This window comes from Petromyzon marinus, chromosome 76 (genome assembly GCF_048934315.1).
Source record: "Petromyzon marinus isolate PM22_M1 ecotype Great Lakes invasive population chromosome 76, UKy_Petmar_22M1.pri1.0, whole genome shotgun sequence".
In the NCBI taxonomy this organism is placed as follows: domain Eukaryota; kingdom Metazoa; phylum Chordata; class Hyperoartia; order Petromyzontiformes; family Petromyzontidae; genus Petromyzon; species Petromyzon marinus.
The window spans coordinates 4,417,558-4,438,436 of record NC_133742.1 but is presented as its reverse complement, the minus strand read 5'-3'; the positions used below and the strand labels follow the sequence as shown (position 1 = coordinate 4,438,436).

General features: G+C 48.9%; 1 protein-coding gene across 1 annotated transcript in view; it reads left to right on the top strand.

The window, feature by feature from the left end:
- Positions 1-20,879, top strand: part of LOC116938015 (uncharacterized) — a 39,411-nt gene that overhangs the window by 16,419 nt on the left and 2,113 nt on the right. The window contains exon 3 of the mRNA XM_076056584.1: positions 20,072-20,286. Within this exon, the coding sequence (XP_075912699.1) occupies positions 20,072-20,286 (215 nt within the window). The remainder of the gene's footprint in view (positions 1-20,071; positions 20,287-20,879) is intronic.

The window sequence follows — 20,879 nt, the reverse complement described above, 5'->3', positions numbered from 1 at the left end:
GTCTCACTACCCAGTGTCTCACTAGCAGTGTCTCACTACCCAGTGTCTCACCACACAGTATCTCACTACCCAGTGTCTCACTACCCAGTGTCTCGCTAGCAGTGTCTCACTAGCAGTGTCTCACTACCCAGTGTCTCACTAGCAGTGTCTCACTACCCAGTGTCTCACTACCCAGTGTCTCACTAGCAGTGTCTCACTACCCAGTGTCTCACGACCCAGTGTCTCACTACCCAGTGTCTCACTAGCAGTGTCTCACTACCCAGTGTCTCACTAGCAGTGTCTTACTACCCAGTGTCTCACTAGCAGTGTCTCACTAGAAGTGTCTCACTACCCAGTGTCTCACTAGCAGTGTCTCACTACCCAGTGTCTCACTACCCAGTGTCTCACTACCAGTGTCTCACTACCCAGTGTCTCACTAGCAGTGTCTCACTACCCAGTGTCTCACTACCCAGTGTCTCACTAGCAGTGTCTCACTACCCAGTGTCTCACTACCCAGTGTCTCACTACCAGTGTCTCACTACCCAGTGTCTCACTACCCAGTGTCTCACTAGCAGTGTCTCACTACCCAGTGTCTCACTAGCAGTGTCTCACTAGCAGTGTCTCACTACCCAGTGTCTCACCACCCAGTGTCTCACTACCCAGTGTCTCACTAGCAGTGTCTCACTACCAGTGTCTCACTACCCAGTGTCTCACTACCCAGTGTCTCACTACCCGTGTCTCACTACCCAGTGTCTCACTACCCAGTGTCTCACCACCCAGTGTCTCACTAGCAGTGTCTCACTACCCAGTGTCTCACTACCCAGTGTCTCACTAGCAGTGTCTCACTACCCAGTGTCTCACTACCCAGTGTCTCACTACCCAGTGTCTCACTACCCAGTGTCTCACTACCCAATGTCTCACCACCCAGTGTCTCACCACCCAGTGTCTCACTAGCAGTGTCTCACTACCCAGTGTCTCACCACCCAGTGTCTCACCACCCAGTGTCTCACTAGCAGTGTCTCACTACCCAGTGTCTCACTACCCAGTGTCTCACTACCCAGTGTCTCACTAGCACTGTCTCACTACCCAGTGTCTCACTACCCAGTGTCTCACTACCCAGTGTCTCACTACCCAGTGTATCACTACCCAGTGTCTCACTACCCGTGTCTCACTAGCAGTGTCTCACTACCCAGTGTCTCACTACCCAGTGTCTCACCACCCAGTGTCTCACTACCCAGTGTCTCACTACCTAGTGTCTCACGAGCAGTGTCTCATTAGCAGTGTCTCACTACCCAGTGTCTCACCACCCAGTGTCTCACCACCCAGTGTCTCACTACCCAGTGTCTCACTACCCAGTGTCTCACCACCCAGTGTCTCACTAGCAGTGTCTCACTACCCAGTGTCTCACTACCCAGTGTCTCACTACCCAGTGTCTCACTACCCTGTGTCTCACCACCCAGTGTCTCACTACCCAGTGTCTCACTACCCAGTGTCTCACTACCCAGTGTCTCACTAGCACTGTCTCACTACCCAGTGTCTCACTACCCAGTGTCTCACTACCCAGTGTCTCACTACCAGTGTCTTACTACCCAGTGTCTCACTACCCAGTGTCTCACTACCCAGTGTCTCACTACCCAGTGTCTCACTAGCAGTGTCTCACTACCCAGTGTCTCACTACCCAGTGTCTCACTAGCAGTGTCTCACTACCCAGTGTCTCACTACCCAGTGTCTCACTACCCAGTGTCTTACTAGCAGTGTCTCACTACCAGTGTCTCACTACCCAGTGTCTAACTACCCAGTGTCTCACTACCCAGTGTCTCACTAGCAGTGTCTCACTACCAGTGTCTCACTACCCAGTGTCTCACTAGCAGTGTCTCACTACCCAGTGTCTTACTAGCAGTGTCTCACTACCCAGTGTCTCACTACCCAGTGTCTCACTACCCAGTGTCTCACTAGCAGTGTCTTACTAGCAGTGTCTCACTAGCAGTGTCTCACTACCCAGTGTCTTACTAGCAGTGTCGCACTACCCAGTGTCTCACTACCCAGTGTCTCACTAGCAGTGTCTCACTAGCAGTGTCTCACTACCCAGTGTCTCACTACCCAGTGTCTCACCACCCAGTGTCTCACCACCAGTGTCTCACTACCCAGTGTCTCACTACCCAGTGTCTCACCACCCAGTGTCTCACTACCCAGTGTCTCACCACCCAGTGTCTCACCACCAGTGTCTCACTACCCAGTGTCTCACTACCCAGTGTCTCACTACCCAGTGTCTCACTAGCAGTGTCTCACTACCCAGTGTCTCACTAGCAGTGTCTCACTACCCAGTGTCTCACTACCCAGTGTCTCACTACCCAGTGTCTCGCTACCAGTGTCTCACTACCCAGTGTCTCACTACCCAGTGTCTCACTACCCCTTGTCTCACTACCCAGTGTCTCACTACCCGTGTCTCACTAGCAGTGTCTCACTACCCAGTGTCTCACTACCAGTGTCTCACTAGCAGTGTCTCACTACCCAGTGTCTCACTAGCAGTGTCTCACTACCCAGTGTCTCACTACCCAGTGTCTCAGAAGCCACTCGAAGCGATGGCAATTTGTACATCATCGTCTCCATTGAGAACTCATACTCTTTGATTTTATTCGGTAAAGTTACGTAGGTAAAATAAAACAGTTAAATCACGACGTTTCGGAGGCAACACAAGCTTCCTTCTTCAGGTGGAACAGTCCCAGCAGAAGATTTGTGTTGAGTACACAACTCTGAGACGATCGGGTTTATACAGTGAGGGAAACAATTATTTGATCCCCTGCTGATTTTGTACGTTTTCCCACCGACGAAGCAATGATCGATCTATAATTTTAATGGTAGGTTTATTTGAACAGTGAGAGACAGGATAACAACAACAACAACAAAAATCCAGAAAAACGCACGCCAAAAATGTTCTAAATTGATTTGCATTTTAATGGGGGAAATAACTATTTGACCCCCTCTCAATCAGACAGATTTCTGGCTCCCAGGTGTCTTTTACACAGGTAACTCTCCTACAATCTCGTTTAATGTTTTGCACAATAAATGTCACCTTCTGACTGGAACCACGTTGACAACATGACTGCTACCTCTGCTGATTCACTGTCAGTCGAATGCCAAGCTAACCCCAATCGCAAAATTCAACCACGTATCAAAGCAGAAACCAGCACCACGCATCACAAAACGAGACTTCGACAAAATCGTCTTCAATCAGAGTAGCACCTCCGATTTCGGACAATCTGAAAACGGCGCTGGCCAAACGGCTAAATTTCGCTGTCACCCCAAAAACATGTATAGCAGTAGAGGATATCATCTCGCAGGTCGATGTAGCCCTCAAAGGCGTAGGACACGTCCAAGCAGACGTTGCGAGAGCTGAAATAGCCACCATTCTTAAGAATGCTAAGAAATGCCGTTAGCAACATCAGCAAACGCGAACGCTCTGAGCTCGCGAATTTAAACAAGGGAAATTATGTAGTCATCCTCTCGGCCGACAAAAGGCAATGCCACTGTCATTATGGAAATAAAAAAACTCATACAACAACACAATCCAGGACCTTCTCAATGATGGGAGTTACTCAAAAATAAAAAAATAAAAATGGCCCTACTAACAGCCCAACGATACAAACCAACAAGATCATCACAAGTTCGACTTCCCGAATCGAACCAACCCTAAAACCCTCTGCTGCAAGACCTCCCAGATTCTGTGGTCTTCCCAAGATCCATAAGGAAGGCACCCTACTAGGACTCCCATCGTGTCCACGATCGGTCCATCAGGACCAAAACCTCACGCCATAAAAACAGTTTCTTCCCATCTGCTGCTGGCCTGTTAAACAAGGCCAAGGGCTTACACTGTTTTTAACATTTTATCTACATAATGACACCTTGCCGATATTAACTGTGTTAACCTATTTGTATTTTTTATTTTTAAATTATATCTTAAAGCTATTTTATATTCGATATTTATTCAATTTTATATACTTCAGCCCCTTGGTGTTAGACTTTTAACCCTTATTATAGTAAGACTTGTTTAAAACTTATTTAAGATTTTAGATTCCTATATGTTGAACGTATGCACCATCCTGCCAAAGTAAATTCCGTGTCGGTGTGAACTTACATGGCGAATAAAACCCTTTCTGATTCTGATTCTGATCAACTCCCCTGCCTTTCAAGCTGGCCCGTTTTCTGTCGGATACTCTGCTTCTCTTCACTGGCAAGACCACCCCAGGCAGTACTTAACTCAGCCCAATTGGTCTCTATGGCCAAGGCCATTGCATACTGTTCTCCTGGCGATATCCTCGTCAGCTTTTATGTGGTCTCCGTGTTCACCAAGGTCCCAGTACCTGATACCATTGAAATAATTGAAGATTTGGTCCAACATGGACTGGACCCCGATGTACCTGCGTTGGTTAAACACTGCCTCAACAACACCTACTTTACCTGGAATGGCTCCTTCTACAAGCAAAATGAGGGTACCCCCCAGGGGTTCGCCCTTATCAACAGTGATAGCCAATGTTTTCACAGAGAAATTTGAATCAGACGCCATCCAGACATCCACCCTCAGCCCTCCCACCTGTGGAAGAGATATGTGGATGACACTTTCGTCATTTGGCCTCAAGGCCTCCCAGCTCTGAACCTTTTCCTAGACCACGTCAATTCCAGACAGCCCTTCCATCAAATTCACCATGGGAGTGGAGAAAGATGGCAAGCTGCCATTCTTGGATGTTCTGTTTGAGAGGAGGCCTGATGGCTCTTCGGGACATTCTGTCTGCAGGAAACCCACCCACACAGACTCCTACTTGAAACCTGATTGCCACCACCACCACCCGATCCAGAAGAATTCTCTCATCAAAACGTTACACCACAGAGGCTCATTGCATTTCTGACCAACACCACCTGGCCAGTGAATTAAAACACGTACACCTGGCCCTCAAGATGAACGGTTACTCTGACCGTACCGTCCGCCAAGCTGTTTCTCCCACCATACAGAAACAACAACTCGATACTCCTGTCAAATTATATTCTTAGCTCTTTCGGTAAAGTCACGTTGAAGGGAAACAATAAAATAATGAAATATATATATAAAAAACAATAAAAATTCTCACGACGTTTCGACCATAACACAAACGGTCGTCATCAGGTGTGTCGGTCCGCATTAATTTATTTATTTTTAAACGGTGTACTTATTTATTTTTAAAAAACGTCAGCGCCACGCGCAGCGATTTGGCAGTTTGTTTAGAAGGACGAGTCCATCTATGTTCTGAAAAGAGGAGGGGGGAGACGAAAAATTAATGTATGCTGTCTGAAAGCCACCGTAAGCGTGAACAATCAATTAAAACCTGAAATGTTTTTTATCAAATCTTTCCAATGATTGCTAAGCCGATCAAAATCATCACGTTACCATACATAGCAGGCGTTACTAAAAACATTTCCAAAATTCTAAACAAACACAAGATCCAGGTCCGGTTCAACACAGTACACAAAATCCGTGATCTGATCCCATCCGTGAAGGATGTCGTTCCTGACTTACAGTACCCCGGGGTTTACAAATTGAGTTGTACCTGCGGTGACTGCTATATCGGGGAGACGAAGCGACATGTCTCTGACCGAATTCGCGAGCACAAATCAGATTTGAAACACGGCAGAACGAATTCTTCTGCCGTGGCTGATCACCGTTACAACGCTGTGGGTGATCACGATATTGTTTTCTCCGATACCAAGGCATTCTGCAAACCAACCGGTTATTCTTCTTTGGTTCTTTCGGTAAAGTCACCACCACGTAGAATGAGAATAAAATAAGAAATTGATCAAATAAAATAACACAATAATATTCTCACGACGTTTCGGCCACAACACAAGCGGCCTTCATCAGGTGAAGGGGACGAGACTGTCTGGTAGGACAGCGCTGGAGTGAAAAAGCCACGCTCAGATCACGACCTTTAAGCTGTGTGAGAAGAAACAAAGCGCCTTGACAAGGAATTAGCATATAATTTAGCATTGAAATAGCTTATGACCAGTGACAAGCTAATCACTCAGCTATTTCAATGCTAAATTCTATGCTAATTCCTTTGTCAAGGGGTGCCTCTGCGGATGTGTATACTTTCACTTAGCTATTTCAATGAGCCATTTCAATGCTAAATTCTATGCTAGTTCCTTCGTCAAGGGGTGCCTCTGCGGATGTGTATACTTTAACTTAGCTATTTCAATGAGCCATTTCAATGCTAAATTATATGCTAATTCCTTTGTCAAGGGGTGCCTCTGCGGATGTGTATACTTTAACTTAGCTATTTCAATGAGCCATTTCAATGCTAAATTCTATGCTAATTTCTTTGTCAAGGGGTGCCTCTGCGGATGTGTATACTTTAACTTAGCTATTTCAATGAGCCATTTCAATGCTAAATTCTATGCTAATTCCTTTGTCAAGGGGTGCCTCTGCGGATGTGTATACTTTAACTTAGCTATTTCAATGAGCCATTTCAATGCTAAATTCTATGCTAATTCCTTTGTCAAGGGGTGCCTCTGCGGATGTGTATACTTTAACTTAGCTATTTCAATGAGCCATTTCAATGCTAAATTCTATGCTAATTCCTTTGTCAAGGGGTGCCTCTGCGGATGTGTATACTTTAACTTAGCTATTTCAATGAGCCATTTCAATGCTAAATTCTATGCTAATTCCTTTGTCAAGGGGTGCCTCTGCGGATGTGTATACTTTAACTTAGCTATTTCAATGAGCCATTTCAATGCTAAATTCTATGCTAATTTCTTTGTCAAGGGGTGCCTCTGCGGATGTGTATACTTTAACTTAGCTATTTCAATGAGCCATTTCAATGCTAAATTCTATGCTAATTCCTTTGTCAAGGGGTGCCTCTGCGGATGTGTATACTTTAACTTAGCTATTTCAATGAGCCATTTCAATGCTAAATTCTATGCTAATTCCTTTGTCAAGGGGTGCCTCTGCGGATGTGTATACTTTAACTTAGCTATTTCAATGAGCCATTTCAATGCTAAATTCTATGCTAATTCCTTTGTCAAGGGGTGCCTCTGCGGATGTGTATACTTTAACTTAGCTATTTCAATGAGCCATTTCAATGCTAAATTCTATGCTAATTCCTTTGTCAAGGGGTGCCTCTGCGGATGTGTATACTTTAACTTAGCTATTTCAATGAGCCATTTCAATGCTAAATTCTATGCTAATTCCTTTGTCAAGGGGTGCCTCTGCGGATGTGTATACTTTAACTTAGCTATTTCAATGAGCCATTTCAATGCTAAATTCTATGCTAATTCCTTTGTCAAGGGGTGCCTCTGCGGATGTGTATACTTTAACTTAGCTATTTCAATGAGCCATTTCAATGCTACATTCTATGCTAATTCCTTTGTCAAGGGGTGCCTCTGCGGATGTGTATACTTTAACTTAGCTATTTCAATGAGCCATTTCAATGCTAAATTATATGCTAATTCCTTTGTCAAGGGGTACCTCTGCGGATGTGTATACTTTAACTTAGCTATTTCAATGAGCCATTTCAATGCTAAATTATATGCTAATTCCTTTGTCAAGGGGTGCCTCTGCGGATGTGTATACTTTAACTTAGCTATTTCAATGAGCCATTTCAATGCTAAATTCTATGCTAATTCCTTTGTCAAGGGGTGCCTCTGCGGATGTGTATACTTTAACTTAGCTATTTCAATGAGCCATTTCAATGCTAAATTCTATGCTAATTCCTTTGTCAAGGGGTGCCTCTGCGGATGTGTATACTTTAACTTAGCTATTTCAATGAGCCATTTCAATGCTAAATTCTATGCTAATTCCTTTGTCAAGGGGTGCCTCTGCGGATGTGTATACTTTAACTTAGCTATTTCAATGAGCCATTTCAATGCTAAATTATATGCTAATTCCTTTGTCAAGGCGCTTTGTTTCTTCTCTCACAGCTTAAAGGTCGCGATCTGAGCGTGGCTTTTTCTCACTCCAGCGCTGTCCTACCAGACATTCTCGTCCCCTTCACCTGATGAAGGCCGCTTGTGTTGTGGCCGAAACGTCGTGCGAATATCATTGTGTTATTTTATTCGATCAATTTATTATTTTATTCTCGTTCTACGTGGTGGCGACTTTACCGAAAGAACCAAAGAAGATTGATCCTTGCAGTCACGAAAGCTTCAAATCGAAATTTTCCACCGGTTATTATCAGCGGATTTGTCCACGAGGTCCACCCAGACATTTATACAAACACGGACCACAACTTCAACCGAGAGGATGGTTTCCAATGAAGCAACCATTGGAACGATGCTATCAATCAAGCCTGTTAATTGTACAGCAATTTTCAGTGGTGGTATGCCAAGCTTTAGATGGTTTTCCTTTTTACCGCATTTGTTGGCAGCCCTCCACAACCTTCCACCCCTTAACTTAACTTATATAGATATAAAACCCCGATCATTTCAGAGCTGTGCACTCAACACAAATCTTCTGCTGCGACTGTTCCACCTGAAGACGGAAGCTTGTGATGCCTCCGAAACGTCGTGATTTAATTTCGTTTTCACGTGATTTTATTTTCTTTTTTTTACCGACGTGACTTTGCCGAATGAGACCAAAGAGTATTGAATCCCTTGCGGTCGTGAAAGCTTCACATCTAGAATTGGTAACTCATCTCTAGAGAGCTGATTGTTGTTGTTGTTGTGTTAGTTTGTTGTTGTTGTGAAGTTTGTTGTTGTTGTTGTGAAGTTTGTTGTTGTTGTGAAGTTTGTTGTTGTAACATACAGTGCGAAAGGCGTTCAATATAGTAGACTACACTATACACTACACTATAAACTACACTATACACTACACTATATACTACACTATACACTACACTATACACTACACTACTATACACTACATTATATACTACACTATACACTACACTACTAAACACTACACTACTATACACTATACTACACACTACACTATACACTACACACTACACTATACACTACACACTACACTATACACTACACTATATACTACACTATACACAACACTATACACTCCACTACACACTACACTACTATACACTACACTACACACTACACTATACAATACACTACACTACTATACACTACACTATACCCTACACTATACACTACACTATACACTACACTACTATATGCTACACTATGCACTACACTACACACTACACTACACACTACACTACACACTACACTATACACTACACACTACACTATACACTACACTATACACTACACTGCACACTACACTATACACTACACTATACACTACACACTACACTATACACTACACACTACACTATACACTACACTATACACTACACTATATACTACACTATACACAACACTATACACTCCAATACACACTACACTACTATACACTACACTACACACTACACTATACACTACACAATACACTACACTACTATACCCTACACTATACACTACACTATACACTACACTTCTATATGCTACACTATGCACTACACTACACACTACACTACACACTACACTATACACTACACACTACACTATACACTACACACTACACTATACACTACACTATACACTACACTACACACTACACTATACACTACACTATACACTACACTATACACTACACACTACACTATACACTACACTACTATACACTACACACTACACTATACACTACACTATACACTACACTATACACTACACACTATACACTACACACTACACTATACACTACACACTACACTATACACTACACTATACACTACACTATACACTACACTATACACTACACTAGACACTATACACTACACTAATATACACTACACTACTATACACTACACACTACACTACACACTACACTATACACTACACTATACACTACACTATACACTAGACTATACACTATACACTACACTATACACTACACTATACACTACACTACTATACACTACACTATACACTACAATATATGTATGTGTGTGTATGTTTGTGTATGTGTGTGTATGTGTGTATGTGTGTGTATGTGTGTGTTTATGTATGTGTTGTCCGGCAAAACAACCCCCTACCTCCTCGCGGTGCCGGACGGGCAACTCTGTCGTGGACAATGCTGTGGGGGGAGGTCCAATTCCGATTGGCTCTTCTCTTCATGGCGTCTGTGACCACCACAGTGGCTAAACGGGGGCTCTGGACAGGTGCGAGGGGCTGGTAACCCCTCCAACTTCAATAAATTACCACTAAACCACGAGTTAAACTGAAATATGTAACTAATACGCTTGTGCCGGAGGGCCCGGGGGGACAGGCGTCTATGACGTCTCCTGGCCAAACCCCAATTGGCGGAGCCAGGAGATTGAATGTCTACCCTCGGGGCTCCTCCAGAAACAACGAAAAGCCACTACGGATGGCCACGTGGAATGTTCAAACGCTCACTGCGGAGGAGAGGCTGCCACTCCTCTGTCGAGAGCTGGACCGGTACCGCCTGGATCTCTGTGGCATTCAGGAGGTCCGGTGGACCGGTTCTGGCTCCTGCCACCAAGAGGGGTGGACAGTCCTCTACTCAGGGCAGCAGACTGCCAAACAGCAGGGTGTGGCTCTTCTTTTGAACAAAAGAATGAAGGGGGCGTGGGAGTGTGGCGGTGAGGTGTGGGAAGCTGTAAGCCCCAGACTACTTTGGGCTCGCCTTCCCATCAACCGGAGGCGAGGAGTGGTGGTCGTGGTTACTTACGCCCCCACCGAAGACGAACATCCGTGAAGGGATGCAGGCAAAGCCGATGAGTCAGATGCCTTCTATGGCCTCCTGTCACAGGTGCTGGCTAAAGTGGCCCCTCGGTATAGAGTCATCTTGTTGGGTGACTTCAATGCCCGAGTTGGTCATGATGCTGGCACCTGGTCTGGGGTGATTGGAGGGCATGGGCCAGATCAGCTCAATAACAACGGTAGGAGGCTGCTAGATTTTTGTGCAGCCCATGGGTTTGTAATTACCAACACGCTGTTCCGGCATCAGCACATCCACACAACATCATGGATGCATACCGGGTCCAAGCAAGAACATCTGCTGGACTACATAGTGATGGAACAGCGGATGCGGGCCCATGTCCTTGACACCAGGACATACCGTGGAGCTGATCTGCCCTCTGACCATCGACTTGTCATCTGTAAGATGCGCCTGCCATTCTTCCACTCCGGTGGTGGGTGTACACCCAGGACCCCATTCCAACCTAAAGTGGCTTGGTCTCAGTTATCTGATGAAAGTTGCAAGCGAGAATTTCATCATCGCTTGCGGCTGGGATTGGCATCGTCCCCCACTCCTCCTGATGTCGAGGGTAAATTGGCGAGGTTTAGGACTGTGACTCATGCAGCTGCAATGGCTGCTTTGGGTACGCGGTCCAGACCTCCCCAGAGACCCTGGCTGACAGAGGAGGTGTTCAGGATGGTTGAGAAAAAGCGACAGGCCCACTCTCATCGGCTACAGAATCCCACGTCGGAGAATGAGGAGGCTTACCGCAGCCTTCGCTCGGAGGTTCGGAGAGCCGTGAGGCGCTGCAAGGATGGGTGGTGGTCGCGGGTTGCTGAGGAGATGGAGTCTGCCTCAGTGGCCCGCGATCACAAATCACTACCCACTTACACACAACGCATACTCTAAATGCTTAATTGTGTGTGTGTGTGAGTGTGTGTGTATAATTACGTGTAGAAGTGTGTGTGTATTATTGCTATATTGTTGCGTAAGTAAGTATATAATTGAGTATATAATTGCGTGTTTACGAGTGTTTACAATTGCGTGTATAATTGTGTGTATAATTGTGTATATAATTGCGTGCAATTGTGTATGTAATTGCGTATATAATTAGGTATATGTTTGAGTATATATTTGTGTATACAATTGTGTATACATTTCTATATATATGCGCATATATTTAAGTATATAATTGGGTATGTCATTGCGTTTATACTAGCGTTTACGATTGTGTATATTTGTGTAAATAGCTGCATATAAAATTGCGTGTATTTTGTGTATATAATTGTGTATACATTTCTATATATTTGCGCATATATAAGTATATGAATGTGTATATAATTGCGTGTATAATTGTGTGTATAATAGCGTATATAATTGTGTGCACAATTGCGTATGTAATTGTGCATACAATTGTGTGTATAATTGCGTGTCTAATTGTGTGTCTAATTGTGTATACAACAACGTATATATTTGCGTATATAATTTCGTTTATGCTAGCGTTTACAATTGCGTGTATATTTGTGTAAATATCTGCATATAAAATTGCGTGTATTTTGTGTATATAATTGTATATACGATTGTGTATAACTATGTATATAAGTATGTGTATAATTGTATATATACTGTGTATATAATTGTGTATATAAGTGCGTGTATAATTACGTATATAATTGAGTCTATACTTGTGTATATATTTGTGTATAATTGTGTATATAATTGTGAATAAATTCGCGCGTGTAATAATTGGGTATATAATTGTGTGCATTGGTGTGTATGTTAATTAAGTATGTATAATAAATTGTATACTTTAATGTGTATAATTGTTTGTGTACAGTTGTGTATATAATTGTGCATATAGTCGCGTGTATAATTATATATAATTGTGTGTAATTGTGTATATAATTACGTATATAACTGAGTGTATATAGTTATGTATGTAATTATGTGTGTAATAGTGTGTAATTGTGTATATAGTTGTGTATATACTTGTGTATATAATTACGTTTATACTACCGTTTACAATTGCATGTATAATTGTGAATAAATTTGCGTGTATATAATTGTGTATATGATTACGTATATAATTGTGTATATAGGTATGTATAATTGTTTATATAAATATGCGTATAACTGTGTATATAATTGTGTATATATGTGTATATAATAGCATGTATAACTATGTATATAATTGTGTGTATAAGTGTATATAATTGTGTGTATAGTTGTATACGTAATTGTATATATAATTGTGTATACAACAACGCATATGTCTGTGTATATAATTGCGTTTATACTAGCGTTTACAATTAAGTGTATAATAAAGTGTGAACTTTAGAATGTATGATTGTGTGTGTACAGTTGTGTGTATAATCGCGTATCATATTGTGGATATTAATTTTGTACATAATCGCGTGTATATATGTGTGCGTATATAATTTAAGTGTATAACAGTGTGTTATAATCGTGTATATAAGCGCGTGTATATCATTGTGAGTGTGTGTCAGTGTGTGTGTGTCAGTGTGTGTGTCAGTGTGTGTGTCAGTGTGTGTGTGTCAGTGTGTGTGTGTCAGTGTGTGTGTGTGTCAGTGTGTGTGTCAGTGTGTGTGTGTCAGTGCGTGTGTTAGTGTGTGTATGTCAGTGTGTGTGTGTCAGTGTGTGTTAGTGTGTGTGTCAGTGTGTGTGTGTCAGTGTGTGTGTCATTATGTGTGTATATGTCAGTGTGTGTGTCAGTGTGTGTCTGTGTGTGTGTGTCAGTGTGTGTGTCTGTGTGTGTGTGTCTGTGTGTGTCAGTGTGTGTGTGTCAGTGTGTAGGGAGCGATAGTGTAGCGGTTAGCGCTACGCTGCGCTATGAACCTGGCGACCCGGGTTCGATTCCCGCTCACGACCAACACCAGTGACGATTATCTGAACCGGTCCCGGGCCTCCCCTAGGTCGACTCAGCCTCAAATGAGTTACCTGGTGCGGTGTGTAGTAAAACATCGCCACTGGGGAGACAAAGGCGGTCGGGCGTGGTGCTGGCCAGCCACCCCCTCGTGTACCGTTCCGGCCTTCATAGGTGCTCGCTAACAGCACTTGCCCCTACAGTCTGTTAAGGCTATACGGGGGATCTTTATATTTTGTGTGTCAGTGTGCTTATGACCGGCTCCAGTTTAACAGCGGAGGTCTCACTCCGAATCAGTCGAGTGGCAATATCTTTTCATCGGTTGCCTAACGCTGTGTGGAAGCTACCTGGTCTGTCGCTCCGCACTAAGCTTCAGGTCTTCTCGGCCACGGTCATTCCCTCCCTTCTCTACGCTTGCGAAACGTGGACCCCCCTAATGGAACATCTTCGCCGGTTGGAAACATTTAGGCTCGCCTGCCTACGATCCATCCTGGGTTTAACCAGACTGGATTGTGTGAGGAGATCACAAATCCTTGAAAGATCTGGGCAGGGTCCCATCGGTGAGCTCCTCCGGCGGGCAAGGCTGCGATGGCTGGGTCATGTAGCCCGCATGCCCAGCCACCGCATGCCGAAACAGCTTTTGTTTGGCCGGATCGAGGGGGCTAAACGGGCGCGGCACAGGCTAGAGAAGAGATGGAGTGATGTGGTACAGGAGGACGTGGAGCTGAGTGGACTTGCCGATGACTGGTACCAGCGGTGTCAAGATCGGCCTCTGTGGAGGAGGCTCGTGAAGGACGCTGCTACTGGGCAGTTGGAGGCAGTCGCCCTCCAACAACAACGGAGGGCGGAGGAGCGACGCTCAGAACATCGAGCGGAGCGCCGGGTAGCTAAAGCACAGCAGGTTGGCACAGTAGGGGGCACAGGTGGTGCATCAGCCAGTCATCTCAATCAGTCGACCCGTGGCACCTGGGTCTGCCCCGTGACCTCCTGCCAGCGGGCGTTCGACACTTCACGTGGCCTCAGGGTGCACATAGCCTGGCACAAGCGTCGTGGTGACGTCACCGCCACTTAGTGGCGAATGGCGGTTGTTGTTGTTGTTGGTGTGTGTCAGTGTGTCTGTGTGTGTGTATGTGTGTGTGTCTGTGCAAAACAACCCCCTACCTCCTCGCGGTGCCGGACGGGCAACTCTGTCGTGGACAGCGCTGTGGGGGGAGATCCTATTTTGATTGGCTCCTCCCCTCATGGCATATGTGTCCACCACAGGGGCTAAACGGGGGCTCTGGACGGGTGCGAGGGGCTGGTAACCCCTCCACCTTCAATTAATTACCACGAAACTACGAATTAAACTGAAATATGTAACAACTAAGCTTGTGCCGGAGGCCCCGGGGGGCCAGGCGTCTATGACGTCTCCTGGCCAAACCCCAATTGGCGGAGCCAGGAGATTGAATACATACCCTCGGGGCTACTCCAGAAACAACGAAAAGCCACTACGGTTGGCCACGTGGAATGTTCGAACGCTCACTGCAGAGGAGAGGCTGCCACTCCTCTGTCGGGAGCTGGACCGGTACCGCCTGGATCTATGCGGCATTCAGGAGGTCCGGTGGACCGGCTCTGGCTCCTGCCACCATGAGGGGTGGACAGTCCTCTACTCGGGGCAGCAGACTGCCAAACAACAGGGTGTGGGTCTTCTTTTGAACAAAAGAATGAAGGGGGCGTGGGAGCGTGGCGGTGAGGTGTGGGAAGCTGTAAGCCCCAGGCTACTTTGGGCTCGCCTTCCCATCAACCGGAGGCGAGGAATGGTGGTCGTGGTTACTTATGCCCCCACCGAAGATGAACATCCGTGGAGGGATGCAGGCAAAGCCGATGAGTCAGATGCCTTCTATGACCTCCTGTCACAGGTGCTGGCTAAAGTGGCCCCTCGGGATAGAGTCATCATGTTGGGTGACTTCAATGCCCGAGTTGGTCATGATACTGGCACCTGGTCTGGAGTGATTGGAGGGCATGGGCCAGATCAGCTCAATAACAACGGTAGGAGGCTGCTAGATTTTTGTGCAGCCCATGGGCTTGTAATTACCAACACGCTGTTCCGGCATCGGCGCATCCACACAACATCATGGATGCATGCCGGGTCCAAGCAAGAACATCTGCTGGACTACATAGTGACGGACCAGCGAATGCGAGCCCATGTCCTTGACACCAGGACCTACCGTGGAGCTGATCTGCCCTCTGACCATCGACTAGTCATCTGTAAGATGCGCCTGCCATTCTTCCACTCCGGTGGTGGGTGTACACCCAGGACCCCATTCCAACCTAAAGTGGCCTGGTCTCAGTTATCTGATGAAAGTTGCAAGCGAGAATTTCATCATCGCTTGCGGCTGGGATTGGCATCGTCCCCGACTCCTCCTGATGTCGAGGGTAAATGGGCGAGGTTTAGGACTGTGACTCATGCAGCTGCAATGGCTGCTTTGGGTACGCGGTCCAGACCTCCCCAGACACCCTGGATGACAGAGGAGTTGTTCACGATGGTTGAGAAAAAGCGACAGGCCCACTGTCATCGGCTACAGAATCCCACGTCAGAGAATGAGGAGGCTTACCGCAGCCTTCGCTCGGAGGTTCGGAGAGCCGTGAGGCGCTGCAAGGATGGGTGGTGGTCGCGGGTTGCTGAGGAGATGGAGTCTGCCTCAGTGGCCCGTGATCACAAATCTCTATTTAACTCCATCAAAAAAGTAACCTGCAGCGCCACACCTATTACCATCATTAGGGGAAAAAACGGTGATCCAATTTCCGACCCCCAGGAACAGGTTCGCAGATTTGCTGAGCATTTCTGTGAGGTCCTGGGGGAGGGAAAATCCCTCAGCCAGGAAAACATCGTGGCACAAAGTGAGGATGACCCTGCTGAGGCTGCGGTGCCTCAAATATTGGATGAAGTCACCCCCTGTGAGTGGCTGGCTGAGGTGCCATCTGCTGAGGAAGTATTGAAGGCGATCCGGAGTCTGAGACCAGGAAAGGCAGCGGGCAGAGATGATCTCCCAAGCGAAATGCTGAGGGAGGGTGGCGTTTGTGCACAGACTGCCCTATATGACATCATAACAACAGTCTGGACCACTGGACGGGTTCCGCAGGATTGGAAGGATGCCCTGGTGGTCCCCCTTTTTAAGAAGGGGGACCGCACAGACTGTAACAACTACAGGGGCATCTCACTCCTCAGTGTGCCGGGAAAGGTCCTGGCAAGGATTATTCAGCATCGCCTTGCCAGGCACGCTGAGGAGAGGCTTGCGGAGCCCCAATGCGGTTTCAGGAAAGGGCGGTCCTGCACAGATGCCATATTTTCTGTCCGTCTGCTACAGCAGAGGTGTAGGGAATTCCAACAAGACCTACATCTCTGCTTTATTGACCTGGTCAAGGCCTATGATACCATCAGTAGGCCTGGGCTCTGGGTCGTTCTTCGTGCTTTTGGAGTACCTGACCCTCTGCTCACGATCATTAAGGACCTTCATGATGGTGAGCGGGCCCGGGTAAAACTACGTGGCCGGGAGTCAGAGCCATTCCCTGTACACCTTGGGGTGCGACAGGGATGTCCTCTGGCTCCCACATTATTTAACATCTATTTTGACCACGTAGTTCGTGAAGCCTTCAATAGCTGTACCGGGGGAATCTCCATATGGTACAGATATAATGGGAGGCTAATCGATGCCCGGGTGCGGTCAAGGGATGGCTCCCTATTGCTCAACCACGTTATGTATGCTGATGACTTGGTAATAGCTGCTCAGTCAGAGGAGGAGTTGGAGACGCTGCTGCTGAGACTGGAGCGTGCCACTAAGAGGTGGGGCCTTACCATCAGCCCCACCAAAACTAAGCACCTGCCTGGGTATTTTGTACCATCGGACACTCCACCCCCACAACTCCCAATCGGTGATGGGGCAGTTGTGGAGAGAGTGGAGAGTTTCCCATACCTGGGCAGTGTGCTTATGACTGGCTCCAGTTTAACAGCAGAGGTCTCACTCCGAATCAGTCGAGCGGCAATATCTTTTCATCGGTTGCGTAACGCTGTGTGGAAGCTACCTGGTCTGTCGCTCCGCACTAAGCTTCAGGTCTTCTCGGCCACGGTCATTCCCTCCCTTCTCTACGCTTGCGAAACGTGGACCCCCCTAATGGAACATCTTCGCCGGTTAGAAACATTTAGGCTGGCCTGCCTACGATCCATCCTGGGTTTAACCAGACTGGATTGTGTGAGGAGCTCACAAATCCTTGAAAGATCTGGGCAGGGTCCCATCGGTGAGCTCCTCCGGCAGGCAAGGCTGCGATGGCTGGGTCATGTAGCCCGCATGCCCAGCCACCGCATGCCGAAACAGCTTTTGTTTGGCCGGATTGAGGGGGCTAAGCGGGCGCGGCACGGGCTAGAGAAGAGATGGAGTGATGTGGTACAGGAGGACGTGGAGCTGAGTGGACTTGCCGATGACTGGTACCAGCGGTGTCAAGATCGGCCTCTGTGGAGGAGGCTCGTGAAGGATGCTACTGGGCAGTTGGAGGCAGTCGCCCTCCAACAACAACGGAGGGCGGAGGAGCGACGCTCACAACAGCGAGCGGAGCGCCGGGTGGCTAAAGCACAGCAGGTTGGCACAGTAGGGGGCACAGGTGGTGCATCAGCCAGTCATCTCAGTCAGTCGACCCGTGGCACCTGGGTCTGCCCCGTGACCTCCTGCCAGCGGGCGTTCGACACTTCACGTGGCCTCAGGGTGCACATAGCCTGGCACAAGCGTCGTGGTGACGTCACCGCCACTTAGTGGCGAATGGCGGTTGTTGTTGTTATGTGTGTGTGTATGTGTGTGTGTGTACACGTGTGTGTGTGTCTGTGTGTGTGTGTCAGTGTGTGTCTGTGTCTGTGTGTGTCTGTGTGTGTGTGTCTGTATGTGTGTCTGTATGTGTGTCAGTGTGTGTCTGTGTCTGTGTGTGTGTCTGTGTGTGTCAGTGTGTGTATGTCTGTGTGTGTGTCAGTGTGTGTCTGTGTGTGTGTGTGTCTGTGTGTGTGTCAGTGTGTGTCTGTGTGTGTCTGTGTGTGTGTCAGTGTGTGTCAGTGTGTGTGTGTGTCTGTGTGTGTGTAGCGGTTAGCGCGCTGCGCTATGAACTTGGCGACCCGGGTTCGATTCCCGCTCACGGCCAACACCAGTGACGATTATCTGAACCGGTCCCGGGCCTCCCCTAGGTCGACTCAGCCTCAAATGAGTACCTGGTGCGGTGTGTAAACATCGCCACTAGGGAGACAAAGGCGGTCGGGCGTGGTGCTGGCCACCCACCCCCTCGTGTACCGATCCGGCCTTCATAGGTGCTCGCTAACAGCACTTGCCCCTACAGTCTGTTAAGGCTATACGGGGGATCTTTGTCTTTGTCTTTGTGTCAATGTGTGTGTCTGTGTGTGTGTCAGTGTGTGTGTCAGTGGGGAGCGGTGGTGCAGCGGTTAGCGCTACGAACCCGGCGACCAGAGTTCGATTCCCGCTCAGAGCCAACACCATCAGTGACAGCGATTATCTGAACCGGTCCTGGGCCTCCCCTAGGTCGACTTAGCCTCAAATGAGCAGCTGGTGTAGTAGACATCGCTAGCACTGGAGAGACAAAGGCGGCCTGGCGTGGTGCTGTCTCCCTCCCCCCCATCTCCCCCCCCTCCCCCCCCATCCCTCCCCCCCATCTCCCCCCCTCTCCCCTCCCCCATCTCCCCCCTCCCCCCCCATCTCCCCTCCCATCTCCCCCCTCCCCCCCCCTCCCCCCCATCTCCCCCCTCCCCCCCATCTCCCCCCCATCTCCCCTCCCATCTCCCCCCTCCCCCACCTCCCCCCCCATCTCCCCCCTCCCCCCATCTCCCCCCCCATCTCCCCCCCCCTCCTCCCCCATCTCCCCCCCCCATCTCCCTCCACCCCCATCTCCCCCCCCATCTCCCCCCTCCCCCATCTACCCCCCATCTCCCCCCCCATCTCCCCCCCCATCCCTCCCCCCCCATCTCCCCCTCTCCCCCCCATCTCCCCCCCTCCCCCATCTCCCCCTCTCCCCCCCATCTCCCCCCCCATCTCCCCCCCTCCCCCATCTCCCCCCCCCCTCTCCCCCCCATCTCCCCCCCCATCTCCCCCCCTCCCCCATCTCCCCCTCTCCCCCCCATCTGCCCCCTCCCCCCCCATCTCCCCTCCCATCTCCCCCCCCTTCCCCCCCCATCTACCCCCCTCCCCCCCTCCCCCCCATCTCCCCCCCTCCCCCCCATCTCCCCCCCATCTCCCCCCTCCCCCCCATCTCCCCCCTCCCCCCCATCTCCCCCCCTCCCCCCCATCTCCCCCCCCATCTCCCCCCCCATCCCTCCTCCCCCTCCCCCCCATCCCCCCCCCCATCTCCCCCCCCATCTCCCCCCCATCTCCCCCATCTCCCCCCCATCTCCCCCCCCCCATCTCCCCCCCCTCCCCTTCCCCCTCCCCCCCTCCCCACAGTCCCCTACAAGCTGTTCGGGGAGGCGGCTTCCACCTCGTCCAGCATCTCCACCTCGTCGCTGAGCGAGAAACGCAAACAGAGGCGGATCCGCACGACCTTCACGAGCGGACAGCTGCGTGAGCTGGAGCGGATCTTCTCCGAGACCCACTACCCCGACATCTACACACGCGAGGAGCTGGCGCTCAAGATCGATCTCACGGAGGCGCGCGTGCAGGTGTGGGGGGAAGGTGGGGGGAAGGTGGGGGGAAGGTGGGGGGAAGGTGGGGGGAAGGTGGGGTGGGGGGAAGGTGGGGAGGGGGGAGCATCATCACCACCACCATCACCACCACCACCACTACCCGGACATCTACACACGCGAGGAGCTGGCGCTCAAGATCGATCTCACGGAGGCGCGCGTGCAGGTGTGGGGGGAAGGTGGGGGGAAGGTGGGGGGAAGGTGGGGGGAAGGTGGGGGGAAGGTGGGGTGGGGGGAAGGTGGGGAGGGGGGAGCATCATCACCACCACCATCACCACCACCACCACTACCCGGACATCTACACACGCGAGGAGCTGGCGCTCAAGATCGATCTCACGGAGGCGCGCGTGCAGGTGTGGGGGGAAGGTGGGGGGAAGGTGGGGGGAAGGTGGGGGGAAGGTGGGGGGGAAGGTGGGGTGGGGGGAAGGTGGGGAGGGGGGAGCATCATCACCACCACCATCACCACCACCACCACTACCCGGACATCTACACACGCGAGGAGCTGGCGCTCAAGATCGATCTCACGGAGGCGCACGTGCAGGTGTGGGGGGGAAGGTGGGGGGAAGGTGGGG